The sequence below is a fragment of the Mytilus edulis genome, chromosome 1 (assembly GCF_963676685.1).
Source record: "Mytilus edulis chromosome 1, xbMytEdul2.2, whole genome shotgun sequence".
Lineage (NCBI taxonomy): Eukaryota > Metazoa > Mollusca > Bivalvia > Mytilida > Mytilidae > Mytilus > Mytilus edulis.
In genome coordinates this window covers 58,568,423-58,585,556 of record NC_092344.1, presented here as the reverse complement: position 1 = coordinate 58,585,556, position 17,134 = coordinate 58,568,423, and the positions used below count along the sequence as shown (strand labels likewise).

The window sequence follows — 17,134 nt, the reverse complement described above, 5'->3', positions numbered from 1 at the left end:
ATATCTTCACTTACTGGTCATTTGTACCTGCTGGCATTAGGGTTTCACTTTGACATTGCATAATTCAGTCACGTACAGTCTTTAAAATAATGTTGAAGACATGTACATGTGTAAATACATATACATCAGACTAGAAAGTTATTATCGAGTTGCAAGAATGTATATGATTGTATAGAAGCAATTACAACTAGTATCTATATAAAAAATCAGATATATAAAAGAAAATTAAAAAAATCATTTTTCAAGTTAGACAATTTCTTACAGTTTATTGATATCATCATCTTAACGGCTAATATAATAGTTTTGATACTTATGATGCAAAAGTTGATCTATGTTTAGGACTTTTCTTGTTTGTATCTCTACTGAAGACACACATACACACATATATTCAGTTTAATGTTGTCAACAAGATATACATTGTAAATAAAAAGAAATAAGTATACCAAGTGCCATTTGTGTGTTTCTAGTTCTTCGCCTCCACATTTGTCTGGCATCAGTAATGTGATATCCTCCGACGTCACACTTTCCGTTCTTATTTCAGTTGAATTTACTAGCAAATAAAAATAAGATCCATGATGCATGTTATTCTTTTTCGAAAATTATTTTCAATATTTAAGTGTAATAAAAATTCAAAATGAACGTTATGCATGTTATTGAATTACAATACATTATATAGTAATATGTCTTCAATGTATAATCAGTTACTGTAAAACTATGTCACTTATTTTCCAAATACCTTTTAAGACCTTTTGATGCAAGTTCATCTTACAGAATGAACATATTAGAAACACGTTTCTAATAGCCAACAGTAACAAAGAAACAAGAAAAAATATAATCATAGCAACGTGATGACCAACTGTTTCCACGTTAATGACAGAACAACTACGCCCTCAACAGTTTCCTACGCATCTTAAATGTATATTTGTTTTTCTCATTCGTGGGTCATGCACAACAGGAAGATTGTAGAACAAATGAACACATGATATTGCAGAGATCTATATAGGTTTTAACAAAACATACGATAAGTAACAATAAAAGCTTAATAATACAAAATCAGATGAACATGATTACAGAGTGAGAGGGTTTCAAAATTGTAATGCAATTTTTCAAAGCACGTTAACACCTACTTGAACATAATGAAGACTATCTGATACCACAAGTGAACACAATATCGACTGAGATGCAAAACTATATGCACATTTTATACAAACAGACTGTTTTGAAATCTACTAATGACAGTTAAAAATGTCGACATTTATGACAATTATTTACCATAAACATCGTCGTCGTCATGTTGTTTATACATAAGTGCCATTTTACTGTCGTCCTGAACCATATAATGTTTTAATGTATTCAGGCATACCAATCCATTGTTTCTATCACTAGTGTTGTCAATATCATTCAGCAAAAGTTTTCCTGCTTTTCCCTGTTGCCATTCTAAGATAATAAAGAAATATTCGATAACAAAAATTAGTCTATCGTGAATTTGTCCACTGATTAAAGTCGTCATTAAAATATTATGAATTACACGTAATACAATGATCATTATCAAAGTATCCGCTGATAAAGCTGTTTCAGAGTATTTCGATTGAAAGTAAAATTTATCTCTTGTCTAAATGTCTAAGTCTTCAAACTAAATCGTTTTTTTTTTTTTCAACCAAAGAAAGTCTTTGACCTTTTGAGAGGTGTGAAAACTATGCCATACTTACTATTAACTGCAAAACTTAAGATTGCGGTATATTTTATGATAAAATGATTCTGGGGTTCAAAAAGGCGATGTAGTTTTGGAATCATTTTTATTTTAATTATTACATCATTGGGAGTCGATTGATTGATTGTTGATTACTTAACGACATCCTGTCAGTTGAAGAAGTGCACTTATGCATATTAGATACTAGATGTCTCGTAATAAGAACTACATACCCAAAGAAAGTTCATCATTGTGTGGAATCTCCGAAGCAGGTTTATTCTTATAAATCTGCGCACAACATTTCTGTTTGACTTGTGATATTGTATCACAGTCAAGAACCTTAACAGGATAATGCTGGTCACTGTTTCCATTCAAATCTATTTGCAATGTCTAAATAAAAAAAAATGTAAACTTATTACTTGATTAATGTATGACAGAATGTTCTTTTGTCCCTTGAGTTAAATGTATTTAATAAATGGAATATCTACCGTATTGGAAATTGTATTTTAATCTTATAATATTGATACCTGTGGAATTACCAGAAAGGCAAGAAAAGCCTTAAAGACGTACATGTTTAAATAAGATACACAAACATCCCGATGATGACAAGCAGGTCGCAAAGCACTACATTTCGAAGATAAGCTGAATTGATAAAACTACTGGTAATCCTACATATTCTTTAACATCATTTACCAAGGACGAAATTTTACAAAATCATAAATCTGTCCTTCTTTCTTTTGGTATCAACATCAAAGAAAACGAAGAAAACTTGCCTTCATTATACTGGATACCCAAATTACACAAAACTCCATATAAAGAACGATACATAGCTGGGTCTTCAAAATGTTCAACCAAACATCTTTCTAAAGTACTGACTACTATTCTTTCGACAGTTAAAGATGGGCTTCAAAAATATTGTGAGGAGATATATTCTACCAGTGGTGTTAACCAGATGTGGATTCTCAAAAATTCGAAAGATCTACTGCTTAACCTTCAATCACAATCTTTGCAATTTTGCAGCAACATAAAAACTTTTGATTTTTCTACGCTATATACCACTATTCCCCATGCTCAGTTGAAAGATCGACTACACCATCTCATAAAACAGAGCTTTTTCTATAAAAATGGAAATCGTAGATACAAATTTCTTGTTTTGGGTTACAATAATTCATATTTTGTGAAAAATCACACTGAATCTCCCAGAAAATATACAGAAGATGATATTATCAAAATGCTGGACTTTTTGATCGACAATATATTTGTTGAGTTTGGAGGATTTATATTTCAACAGACAGTCGGTATTCCAATGGGTACTAATTGTGCACCCCTGCTGGCTGATTTGTTTTTGTACTCGTATGAAGCAGAATTCATTCAGAACCTTCTAAAAGACAAAAAGAAAAAGCACCTTGCGAAATTCTTTAATTTTACTTTCCGATATATTGATGATGTTCTATCATTGAATAACCCATATTTCAGCCAATACTTACATCTCATATATCCAAGTGAACTTGAAATTAAGGATACCACTGATACTAGAAGGACTGCTTCATACCTTGATCTTTTCCTCAATATTGACGTAGATGGACGACTTCACACGAAAATCTATGATAAACGGGACGATTTCAACTTCCCAATTATCAATTTCCCATTTCTCAGCAGTAACATACCCTCTGCCCCTTCGTATGGTGTTTACATATCACAATTGATACGTTATTCACGTGCTTGTTCACACTATACGGACTTCATATACAGGAGTGTGCTCCTTACGCAGAAACTGCTCCAACAAAGTTATGAGGAGGACAGATTAAAATTGACACTCCGTAAATTTTATGGACACCATCACGATTTGGTGGATCCATACGATGTTTCGTTGACCAAACTAGCTAAGGACATTTTTACCACATGGTAGATTGTGTTTTGTCATAATGTCGTCTAATCTTTTAATTACCAAACGTGACTTATTCCCGATTGTGACTGTTTTACCGAGTGTGAACTCGCATTACTATAAGACGTGGTACGGTACTTATACATCCCAAATTCATGTATTTAGTTTAAATGTTTAATGTTATATTTGTAATTCTCATCGGATTTTGTCAAATGTGTTGACGTCTTTTCTATTATATTTATGTGTTATGGTAAAGAAAATTAATCACCGCCTTTATTTATCAGATTTGATTTCGTTCAAAGTAATCAGTACGATATTTTACGTTTGAAGTTAGATTCATAACAAACCTGACATAGTTTTATAATATAGTTAATTGCTACCTCAGTTTTATATTAATAAGAATTAAAATGTGCTTTGTTATTAAATGCAATATCAGTATTTAGTTCAAATACATAATCTTAAATTAATCCTAATTCTATCTTATTCATTCTTAAGTGACGTCATTTTTCATTTTTTGATGCTCTGTTTTACTAATTCAAATGACGTCATTTTTTCGTCATTTTTCAGTTTCAAATAGGACGTCACTTGGCGTAGAGGTTTAAACGTATTCGGATGTGTCTACTTTTGTGTTTCAAATGTCTGGTTATGTAAATGTATTTCAGTTGTTTCCTGTAATTAGTTAATACTTCAGCTTTATCATGTACATCTTTTGAATATTCATTTTATTAAATTTACTGTTTGCAAAAGTATAAATTACTCTAAATTATAGGGATTTTCTGGTAACTTAACAGAAAACCCTTGCCGTTTTTGGCACAACCTTTTTGATCTTTTGGTCCTCGATGCTGTTCAACTTTGTACTCGTTTCGGCTTTCAAACTTTTGTATCTGTGCGTCACACATAGGTCTTGTGTGGACAAAATACACTTCTGGCGTATTAAAATTTTGAACTTGTTGCCTTTTGTTGGCTGTTGTTCGTGTGATTCTTTGTCAATTGTGTTCTCCAATTTATTTATATTGTAGTCCTGTGTTGTCATTTTGATGTTATATTTCACATGGCCATAAAAGTGCGAGGTTTGGCATGCCACAAAACCAGGTTCAACCCACCATTTTTTCCTTTAAAAATGCCCTGTACCAAGTCAGGAATATGGTCATTGTTATATTATAGTTCGTTTCTGTGTGTATTACATTATAACGTTGTGTCGTTTGTTTTCTCTTATTTTTGAGTGTAAATTCACATTGCGATAAGACGTGTCACGGTACTTGTCTATCCCAAATTCATGTATTTGGTTTTGATGTTATATATATATGTTATATTTGTTATTCTCGTGGGATTTTGTCTATATGTGTTACATTTTAGTGTTATGTCGTTGTTCTCCTCTTATATTTAATGCGTTTCCCTCGGTTTTAGTTTGTTATCCCGATTTTGTTTTTTGTCCATGGATTTATGAGTTTTGAACAGCGGTATACTACTGTTGCCTTTATTTGAGAGAAAATAGAAAATGATCACAGAAAATTTGGAAAAGGAACATGAACTCTTAACAAATTAATAAGGGTCAAAACTGTCTGAAAAAAAAATACATTTGTTATTTGCGGACTTCTTTACTTTCACTTCAAACCCAAATTGATGATTTCCTATCACTTAGGGTGCATTTCTTTCTAACACAAACGATGCAAACGGCTAAGCGCGCATATGTTTTGATCATTTGTTTCTAGCATACGTTTGCAAAGTTTACATAAACTTTGACAAACTATGCACTCGCTAAAAATGCGTCAACAGTTTGAGGTTCATCGTTTGTGAGAACAAACGCTACATTTTTTTCTAGCTTCACCCTAATTAAACGATGTATTTGTTTCTACGTTTGTACCAACAACATGTGCATGTATTATTGAAAGTTCAAAAGGGTCAATAGACACTGAATAAACGATCTATTTGTTTCTACTTTTGTAGCGTTTAGAAACCAACCCCAAACGCCACACAACGTTTACAAAATTTTGGTTAGAAAGAAATGCACCCTTAATAACACACTTTTGTTAAGTGTTTAAAGTTGCATATTACCTACCCAATCGTATGACGTTAGCTCATCGCAATAAATACGTCCCACACATGTATGCTCACACTATACAATTTCATTTACAGGGATTTGCAACTAATATCAAACAAAACTGCTTCAGCATAGTTATCAGGAAGAAAAAATGAAATTGACACTACTATCTATTTTTATTTGACCGATACCATGTTTGCATCTCAATTTAAAGTAGAAACAAATTTTCATCGTGCTATATATCTTCAATCTAAGAATAGTTCTCTGATGTTATAATTTACCAATTGTGTCTCATTCGCAATTATGACATTTGACTAAGAGTGACTTCGAACGCGTCTAATGGGTGCATTGTAAGAGAGATTTTCCCAGACTGGTCATCAGAGTTTTTTTGTTTTTGTTTGCCTTTGGAAGTTTGATAAACATGTAGTGATTTTGATTTTGATTCAAATATACGTTGCCCATTCTTTTTCCTTGTTACACATCTCTTACATAAATCTGTAGAACCTATGATAGGACCAAATTTTTTTTCAGTCAGTATGTTATCTGGGGATAGTAATATTAACGATAGCCAATATTGTGTTCACCTCAGAAAAAGGTACAATGATATTGATTTGTTTTCCTACTTGATTAAATTAAAGCTGTTAAAAGGTACTTAATGTAATTCTTTAGAGTTTTTTCTGAAAATGTGCACTCACTCGTCTGAGTATGTATGCATAATAATATCGGTTAAGGTAGCACTCCACAGTTAGGTGTGTAGTTTCGCATTTTGGCCCCTGTGGATTTTTCAAATATAAGAGCTAGTGTGCAATAAAATTCATTTTTGGATAGCTGAGTATTAAAATAGCCTTTGCATTGGGTTTATATGAACATCAAGATTATGTAATGTATGTAATATAGGCTGTTTTCTGTATGACAGTCCGTATTTGCATGTCCCTACCATACATTGGTTCGGCAATTATTGCAATGTTTTTTTCCAACTTTTTATCGCACGAACTTTGTGATTGGATTTTACGAAAAAATGAGGCGAAAGACACCCATTTTTTATTTGATCATTAGGAAGATTTATGAAAACAGTTTCTAAAAAGGTATCACTCAAAGGCATTGAAATTCTAGTTTGATCAAAATTTTGGGGGGATATGTGACATGTCAACCCCCCTTTTTGCAATATTTTATGGTAAATAAATGCAGAATGTTGCCATGGATACACATAAAAGGAATTAATTTTCACTCTTTTAACTTTTGAAAATCAAATCTATGGAATATACTGATTACATACATATGCACATGTACAACACAAACAGTTAGGTTAATGTATTAGAAATCCAGGAATAGGAGATGATAAAACATTTTGTGGCTCATTTTTAATTTTATTTTCTAACTGTGGAGTGCTACCTTATGGCACATCAGAAAGCACACAAATGCACTTTTTAAGATAAAATTTACCACAAATCTTTAGTCTTTTATGTTCTTGATTTAGTTCTGAAGGTAAAAAATCTGCTAGGAATGCAATTTATGTTTATTTTATTGTTTACTGTCCTTAGCAACCAAATATACACATTTTGACACTTAGACATGTTGCGGTCTTAAATTTGTACTCAATTAGCTTCACCATTGTAACCAAAGAATGCGCTTTATATGATATCCTCAGAATGTATCGCTTTATATTTTTGAATGCGAATAAGTCAAATAAACATTTTTAGCAGGATTTTATATTATAATTTGGCATTAATTAAATTTAATGATGCCAGTACTGCTAGAAATTTATACCCTGCTTGAGAGCTTCTAAACCAAGGTTAGGTATGCTATTTACAGCAAAATTGACCTATAAGTGCTTTCAAATACCTAAAAATTGTACAATTTGTCCTCTTTGAAGGTAATTTTATGATTTTAAATAAGATAATGGGAAAAGTTTTAGAAATTTACCCCAAAAATGAGACAGAATTGAAGTTTTTCACTATGATCCAGCATTTATTTTTAAATCACTTTTTGTCGCGTTTCAACATCAACTGCTAACCTTCATAAAATCTTTATTACTGAACCAATTTTAAAAACTAAGGTACCATTTTCATCGTAACAGCCAGTAGAACACAGAAAATATATTAAAAATTGAGGCAGGAGGGGAAAAATTTCACCTTAAGGTAGCACTCCACAGTTAGGTGTGTAGTTTCGCATTTTGGCCCCTGTGGATTTTTCAAATATAAGAGCTAGTGTGCAATAAAATTCATTTTTGGATAGCTGAGTATTAAAATAGCCTTTGCATTGGGTTTATATGAACATCAAGATTATGTAATGTATGTAATATAGGCTGTTTTCTGTATGACAGTCCGTATTTGCATGTCCCTACCATACATTGGTCCGGCAATTATTGCAATGTTTTTTTCCAACTTTTTATCGCACGAACTTTGTGATTGGATTTTACGAAAAAATGAGGCGAAAGACACCCATTTTTTATTTGATCATTAGGAAGATTTATGAAAACAGTTTCTAAAAAGGTATCACTCAAAGGCATTGAAATTCTAGTTTGATCAAAGTTTTGGGGGGATATGTGACATGTCAACCCCCCTTTTTGCAATATTTTATGGTAAATAAATGCAGAATGTTGCCATGGATACACATAAAAGGAATTAATTTTCACTCTTTTAACTTTTGAAAATCAAATCTATGGAATATACTGATTACATACATATGCACATGTACAACACAAACAGTTAGGTTAATGTATTAGAAATCCAGGAATAGGAAATGATAAAACATTTTGTGGCTCATTTTTAATTTTATTTTCTAACTGTGGAGTGCTACCTAAGATTGTAATTCAACATTTAACATGTTTATGTACAAGTAATGTCATATAACTGATATTTTACTTACAAGACTCTGATATTCAATCCTCATTTTAAGTAGCTTCTCCTCTGCAATTGTGTTCTTTGAATTACCTGTCAGTGCATCTATTGGTCCCATTTCAATAATTGTTTGAACTGCTCTATATAGCATAAACAGATGTATCCCGCTGCGTGACTGCAATCATACAATGAAAATCAATTATTTTTGTGAATGATAAATTAATTTTAGCAATAAATTTTCCTTTGCATTTATTGTGAATTCATATCTAAACAACAATATTGTATAATATAATACTAAAAGAAAACCGCACTTTTATGCTTGTATCGTTTTTAACCACTTTGAATGATATAGTTTTTATGAATTTCAATCTAATGTATCATTCACAGCTAAATTAAAAATACATTTATCCAGTAGCACGTTATAAACATGACAGCAGAATGTTTGTAAACATGTATAGATTATCGGAATTTCTACACATTGACATCGTAAAATATCAGCCGTGAGCCACTATTTTGGCGAGTTAGCGCAGCAAACAATTTCAAAGCTTCACATTGTGTCGAGCGGCTGATATGTTTTGATATCTTAACGAAGAAAACACGATTATCTGTTTATCGTTCTATAACTGGTCTTTTCTCTCTCTAAGACAGTTTTACGTTTGACGAAATCAAGTTTGATAAAGTCTCCTTAACACATTGTGACGTTGCTGATAATTTCTCTTCAGCCATTGTGAAGTCCCTGATAATGCATGCTCTCCTCTCAAATCCGTAATACGTGAATTACAGAGCGACTGATCAGGGTGAAATAGGCGTTACTAGTTTTAAATGAAAATAATATGATTATGAACAGATATTTCATTCTTAACTACACGATTGAACTTGTTACATGTTAGTTATTATATACTTAATGGTAGATTTTAAGCATCTACAACACAAGTTTTACCAATGCTTCAGAACATAACATACCGTTAAATGTTTGTACAGTCCTATCTGTAACCAATTGACCATTAATCTCATAGTTATCGAGTCAAACCTGTTCAATACACAATCAAAGTCAAAGAACGTGAACAATATTTCATTAACGTAAGGAGCAAGGAGCACATATTCAACTATATATGTAGATGATCTTTCAGAGTTTCAGTTTAGTGATGTTAAAATAAAAATCATTATAAAAAAAAACACAATCAGATTTGAACATATTCATATTATTCTTTAAACTGAACTTTAACGTACCTTCGGAATAAAACTTTCTGTTGCTTTTTCGTTGATGACCGAACCATATCAACCAGTAGACACTGAACCAGACTAAAAAAAATATATTATCATATTGTTAGTTAACAACGTTGAATTCAACAAATAAATGAAATACAAACAATATCATGGCCAAAAAGAAAGATGTCTTATATTTGTAGGGTACATTGTGTCGTTTGTCATTTTATTATTTGTCATGGTGCTTCATGATAATTTTCGATTCCCTAGGAGTTCGCATTTTTGTCTTTTTACTGTTTATCAGATCGAGCTGATGCGTCAAATCCGTTTCAACTGATGTTAACCGTTTTTGTCTTATGTTATGTTGTCACAATGCTGTCACATGTATGGGGAGGAGCGCTAACAAGCATCATTATTCACGCCACGGTACTTATGTCGATCATCTCGATCCTACGTTAAAAGCCTGTGATCAGTGGTTGTTCTTTATTTGCAGTCTGTCATATCTTGTCTTTAGTTAATTGCTGTAGTATAAATCAGACCGTACATTTGTTTCTGTTGAAATGTTTGACATTTTTCAATCCATGGTCTTTAATAGATTACTATAAGGTGTTTTTTTTTATTGTTGAAGACTGTCATTTGATCGTTATAAATAGTTTCAACATAGTCATTTGAGTAAATAGATAATAAATACAAAATAAACTTACTCGAAGAAGAGTCTCATATTTCCAAGCAATGAGATCGACAACACAGATGCAAAATGAGCCCTAAAATGATAAAAAAGCAGATGGTTTAGTATCAATTAAGTATCATTTATAAGACATGCATTGTATTAATTAGCCATAAACAGAAACATTATTTTTAAAAGGAATTCAGTTGTAGTGTTGATAAGCTGTATATATTGCAGCTTTAATTTGTAGTTTATACTTTGCTCCTTTATACGTTTTCAACCAAATAAGAATATTTAAAAATATGATCACTTAATATATGATTTGAGTATTGAGATGATTCATATTTTGTATTCTTGCATTACACGAGGCATCCTAGAATACAAGTTTCTCTTGGATGTTTATCAATTTCTTTACCTCTTCTTTTATGATGTAATCTAGTTAACCGTTTCGTGGTATGTAACAAATTGTATCAAATAATGCACAGAACGGATAATCATCAATGCATATATTTACTTTTACATTGAATAAAAGGAAAGATGTATGTTATTATTACTTCTCTTGCATTGTCAGCATATTCGGTCGATCTAATGTTTGAATAAGTGATTTCAGGAAAAGCTTATTTGATAGCAACATTTCAAACTTTTCGATCGCACTTTTTATTCCGGCTTTCCTGTCATCTGTTATCTAAAATTAAATCGACAAAATGTCTTTAGTATCACAAATTAGAAACTATGTTTTTGTCTGGTTACTTTAAAAGCTTATTATGTTGCTTTATGGCGGTCCTGTATTTAGTGTATAATTTTGAATCAGTAAAATATGAATGTTTGAAAACACATATTCCTATCAGCAAGTTTGTTTTTGTTTCCTTTTGGTTTATGTTCAAAGAGAATACGTAAAAATCACAAAAATAAACTAACTAATTAAAAGTTAAAAAAAAAAGATAAAAGCAGGAGGATGGACGTTACGCTATCATAAAATTCAGCCGGTTTATAATTTCTCATGTATAAAATATAACCATTGAATAAAGTTTGGAACATGATTACTGTTTGAAATGTCGAAGAACAACGATCTTACGTTTGTGTATTGCTATGTGAACCATATAATTAATAGTGTCCTGTGGTGACTGCCGAATTTGCACTCATCATTACTGGCTATAATTGAAGTTTAACGTTAGGCAGAATTGTCTCACCAAGCCGGGGCACATAAAACCATCACTGCACTTTTTATCAAGATCGTTTACTCAGTTTTTAGTAACTTCAAGTATATTACATGCGTCATGCTTTGTATACTGTTGTTTATCTTCCCGCCGTATTTTCTGTTTCTCATGGTTATTATACGTTAATGCCTCATTGGTATTATACAACTGCGATTACATATTGGATTTAAAATAATTGATTATGTTGCAAAAAGATATTTGAAAAAAACATATTTGCCCATTTTATTTTTATTTATTTCCATACAACTTGCTAAACACGACGAAATAACTTTTATTTCAACGGATAAATAATATATGAATCGTACTTTAACTTATTTTTGTCTTAAATGAAATATAATAATACAACTCTTACCTCTGAATCATGAAGTAACGGATTATTGCTTATGTCTTGGTTCGGAAACAGCTGATGAAGTATATAGTTTTGATAGCTTGAATATGGCACTCTTGTAGTAACGAGGTCCGCTTTTATGTCCCTGATATTCATTTGGGCATCAGCGAATTCTAAAGAATAAAAGAATCCAAGAAAAACGTATTAATTGGTGTTAGTTTAAATAAAAGAGAAGAGTTTTAATAAACCCAGTGTTTCCTTACATTTTTTAACTTCTTATGTTCTTAAATTCTTTTCTTATACAATTGAAACCTTATATCAAGTGCAATGCAATTTCCAAATTACTTAATATTTCAGGATCACAACTATTCAATACCTTATTTGATCGGTTTTGATTTCTAAAATTGTCAAAAACAAATCTTATATAAACTTTTCATACAAATTTGGTTACAAACGTACCAGTGAGAGCGTTTACAATTTAATTTTCCATATAATTTTAAATATTTCTAAGGGACACAATTTTAATTTCTTTATTTAGACGGCATTGTGTTTTGAATATGTAAAAGACAATGCAGATATAAAAAGTGAACAAGAATTGTACACGTAAGGACGCTAACTGGATAGACAGACGTACGAACAGATCAGACGGGTGGACGGACGAATGCTCGGTATTTCCATTCCCCCACAGTGCGTTGCGTTGTGTAAATAAAAAGCATCTCGAATTTAAGATGATTCACTATTCCAGGAAGTCAACATTTGACTTGAAACTCAAGGTTAGTTTTCGATTCACACATATATTGTTATTTTATATGTCTTTTATGCTTTTGCAATTGAAGAAAGACCCAGTAAAAAGCATTTATCTAACAAACTAATAAACAGAAATTAAAAACATCAATCATAATTAGACTCTTGTATGTTAATCCTGTTTATCATATGAGTAAACTGAAACTGGAGTAACCAGTGTGTATACTTGCCAAATCAATTATCATGTTACTGTAAGTAAGACACGCATACCTTTCAAAACCCATTAATATCTGTATATCATCTAAATCAAAAGGAATAATTGGGTATTCTTGTTTTTTTTGTTTCTTGACAAGATAATTTCAACAATGCAATTATTTGGTAATATCCCGGTTCTTAGAAATTTGTAAACAAAACGATTTTTAATGATAATCATTTTAAATTATTCTTTGCGATGTATTATTGGTGAATTTACATGACGGATTTATAGATAAGTACCCATTTTGTCTCAATCAATAGTATACAATGATGATAATCATTTTGAAGTATTTTGTTTGCGACGTAAAGTTTCTTACGTCTGAAACAATAGTTTTAAATAAAAACTTAACCTTCTCTACTAGCTTTTCGTATCATTTCTTCCCTCGTCATAAGTTCCATTTTAAATTCTTTGATAGCCTTTTTCTTCTTCTTTCGTAAAATAACTACAGCAGACACGCCAATAATAATAGCTGTGGCCAATGCTGCAGCCAAAGCACCAACTACAAAGGCTAATGTATTGACGTCTTCTTTGTATAGTAGGTCACCAATATACGCTTTGATGTTTCCAACATTAACCTTTTTATAAAAAAATAAGAATTCAGTACACAAGATGTCAAGCATATTATGAAAGAATGAGTAAGGTTACAGGAATCTTTTTAAAATTTACGACATCATGTAAATACTTGTTTTTTTTATAAATGATAAATATTTAAGCAAAAAGATACACAAACATTGTATACGATTATTTATTAATTGTTGTTTGCATTAAATGTTCTGTGGAGATGCTCATCATATAAACATTTATAACTTCCATAGGTTGAGAAATTTCAGTTTTACAAGAGAAACTCTACAGCAAAATTTACGACAAAATTACGATTATTTTCCTTTTCTGGACGCTGATGTTACTTTAACACCTTCTTACAGTGTTTATATTTCACAGTTTGTTTTTAGTTTTTGGTGGGGTACGTGTTGCTTATTCTTTAGTTTTCTATGTTGTGTCATTTGTTCTATTGTTTGTCTGTTTGCCTTTTTCATTTTTAGCCAGACGTTGACAGATTATTTGGGATTTATGAGATTGACTGTCCCTCTGGTCTAAAGGCCAAATATGTGTATTTCTGGTAAATTATCAAGTCAGATCTTTCGTTACCACAAATAAATTAAGACTTTCCCTGAATATTTCCATAAACACAAAGATTTTATTTGAAAATTTGACTGTACCTGTTTGTTATATTGATATCGTTTTAACACAAAATCAGTGCATACTCAATTGTTCAGACACTAAATGACACTATACTAATTCGTATGTCAAAAAGAATACATTACAAAATCTTAAAGAAACGTTCAGAAAATCAGAAGACTTCCTTTGTAAAGTGTGTACTTTACCATTTAACTTTGTACTTGTTTGGCTTTGTAAGCGTTTTGATATGAGCGTCACTGATGAGTCTTATGTAGACGAAACGCGCGTTTGGCGTATAAAATTATAATCCTGGTACCTTTGATATCTTTATTAGAATGACACTATCTGGAACTATGTAATCAATATTTATATCTACAGTTTTGTCCACTAACCTATAAGTCCTTTTGGGTCAATTTGTATATTATATATCTTGTTTACAGACTTAAAAAGACTTTCTTCAAGAAATGTCAAATTTCCTTTTTTTTTCGGTATATAGATGCGCATGTCAATTACAAATAGGGTTTAATATTATGTATTATATAAAAAAAAATCTTTGTAGTGTAAAAACACCAACCCGATGTGAGAAGGTTCAGTCTTTGATCTATATAGGACAGAATTTCTTTTACAACATACATTGTATAGCAGTCGAACGAACAGTTCCATCATTACCATCTACTCAAAATATGACTTATATGCAGCTTCATAATGTTTTTTTTATATACATAGATTCAAAATATTACTTACAATAACATGAACCGTATTCACATCTGTTTTATTAGTCCGAGGTACCGATTTCGGTGGGAAACATGTAATAAGTTGCATAGTTATATTAGTGATGAAACAACTTCCATCCAAACCAATATGTATCGTGTAGTCTGTAGGTCGTGCTCCATTCAAAATATTTTTACCCTATAAAAAATAATGGAAGTACAATGTAATTGAGTAAAAGCTTCATACAGTCTACTTTTTTTTTAAATATATATATGACTGTTGTTTGAAAGAACGAGAGAAAGAGAGAGAAAGAGAGAGAGAGAGAGACGTTCAAACTAAATTTCTATCATCATGCTCACGGTTTTGTTTTAAACTTTCTGTTTGCACCTGTATTTATTGTTTTGTATATTTCCTTTTTACGTTTGATGCTAAATCAAAACAGTGGTTGAATCTAATAAAGCAAGAACTATATATAATCTTTTTGTTTAGATGTCTTTTTTTCATTTAATTCGAATTTGTAGTTTTGATTTCCTTTTTTTGTGTATTATTATCGAAGCAAGTTGTAATATACTTATCAATGTTAGCGAAATGTCATTTGTCTTCTTACGAACACGAAAACAAACTTATGATGAAACTATTTATATTTTTCTTAAATTTCCAAGAAAATTGAAAAAGAAAATTAAAGTCCCTGAGAACGGCAAAATCAAAAGCGCAAACACATCAAACAAAGGAAAAAAAGTGATATAATACCTGACCTGGAACAGACATTTCTATATGTAGAAAACGGTGGATTAAAGTTATCCCTAATATATTAAAGTAATAAAACTAATTGTAAATACTAAAATTCGTAAGTCATAAGTAAACATCATGGCAGTATAAGACAAAACAACAGCATACAAAATTAAATACTGACCAACAGGAACTTAGTAAGAATCTTTTAATATATGTATAATAACATGCTGACCAATAGACTTGGGAATACTATGAGTAGTTTTGTTTGGGGATGACCTAGCCCTCAACAACAGCAAGTACTCTAAGGTCGTATTTTTCCTCTTTTTCTTATGTTATCATTTTTTTTATGTTGTACTGATCTTGTGAATTGCCAAAACATGTTTCGACAATTGATTATTAAATTGTGCTAGAGAATCAAAGGGTCAAACACTGTCGTATTTGTTTTTCGTTTAATATTTTTGCAAGATAAATCAGTTAACATCATCTTATTGATCATTTAAAAACTAATATTCGTAAAACTATTAATATATTTAAATGACTAAACATGTATTGCTATCCAGTTCTGAATTATGGTCCTTCGTCCTATCGATGCAATGTATTTCTATTTTGACACAAAATTATACTATTTGCAGCTGTTAATGGGGTCTTTTTGTATCGATAGGATGTGTTCTGATTGATAATCAGTACAGGTTGAACATGTTTAGTTTTGATTGTCCCTGGCATAGCTTTCTAAAATTGCTAGTACTCTTAGATCATTACTTTGTTTTTCTTTTATTTTTTATGCCATTGTTCTTGTACCTCGCGGAAATATTGTAAATTATATCACAAATCCTCATTTCTAAAATAATACATTATGACCTATATCTTATCTTAGGACATTACCATAATTTTGATGGAAGACTCTTTATCATATTCTTTAACGCCTTTAAATTTTTCGAAGGTAGGATCATTTACATATTCTAATGGAATCTGAACTGTCAATCCATCGAAATGAACAATAACAGTTTGATTAGTTTGATCTCCTAATTGTGGAGGTGTTTCACAAACAGCTAAATAATCATCTGGTACATTACAAGGTTTTTCCTGAAAAACGATATTTTATGATGTTTTGAAAAACAATGAAAAATTAGATATTTGCTTTGAAATACATCATAAATCATAATAAACATGATAACACAACACACCTTTTATACATTCTCCTTTTCTTATTTGATATATATTATATGTTTTGTTATCTGGTTCATAAAACCTATTAAAGTTTGTTCTCATTATTGCAATATCGGACTTCTTATCTTAAACAAATTACCAAAATCAAGACGATGATAGATAATATACTGATATTATCACAACACAAGCTCGGAAGCTTTTAATTATGATTACAGTTACGGCGTATATATAAATCGATATAATTATTTGTAACATTTTCAAGTTTGTCACATGTTTCACAATTTCACCAGTCTTACATTATTATTTATTAGTCATGTTTAAGACTGTGATACTTACTCCTTTGTGTGACTATAGAATAGTGAGAGCAAAAGAAGTTAAACCGGTTAATACTTCTTGACGTGCTTCGTCATAACATTAAATAATAGTGAATTTAAATAAATCATTTGTCTGTTTTTGAACTGGACTCATGAAAAT

At 31.0% G+C, this 17,134-nt stretch overlaps 1 protein-coding gene across 1 annotated transcript in view; it reads right to left on the bottom strand.

Annotated features, from left to right (window-relative positions):
• Positions 1 to 83: 83 nt before the first annotated feature.
• The window catches only part of LOC139514529 (plexin A3-like), a 68,415-nt gene continuing 51,364 nt past the window's right edge, over positions 84 to 17,134 (bottom strand). The window contains exons 15-26 of the mRNA XM_071303893.1: positions 16,376 to 16,576; positions 14,795 to 14,959; positions 13,224 to 13,449; positions 11,899 to 12,047; positions 10,884 to 11,014; positions 10,367 to 10,426; positions 9,687 to 9,758; positions 9,420 to 9,486; positions 8,485 to 8,631; positions 1,924 to 2,080; positions 1,273 to 1,437; positions 84 to 550 (exon numbers count right to left, since the gene is read on the bottom strand). Of these exons, the coding sequence (XP_071159994.1) occupies positions 360 to 550; positions 1,273 to 1,437; positions 1,924 to 2,080; positions 8,485 to 8,631; positions 9,420 to 9,486; positions 9,687 to 9,758; positions 10,367 to 10,426; positions 10,884 to 11,014; positions 11,899 to 12,047; positions 13,224 to 13,449; positions 14,795 to 14,959; positions 16,376 to 16,576 (1,731 nt within the window). The 3' untranslated portion in view covers positions 84 to 359. The remainder of the gene's footprint in view (positions 551 to 1,272; positions 1,438 to 1,923; positions 2,081 to 8,484; positions 8,632 to 9,419; positions 9,487 to 9,686; positions 9,759 to 10,366; positions 10,427 to 10,883; positions 11,015 to 11,898; positions 12,048 to 13,223; positions 13,450 to 14,794; positions 14,960 to 16,375; positions 16,577 to 17,134) is intronic.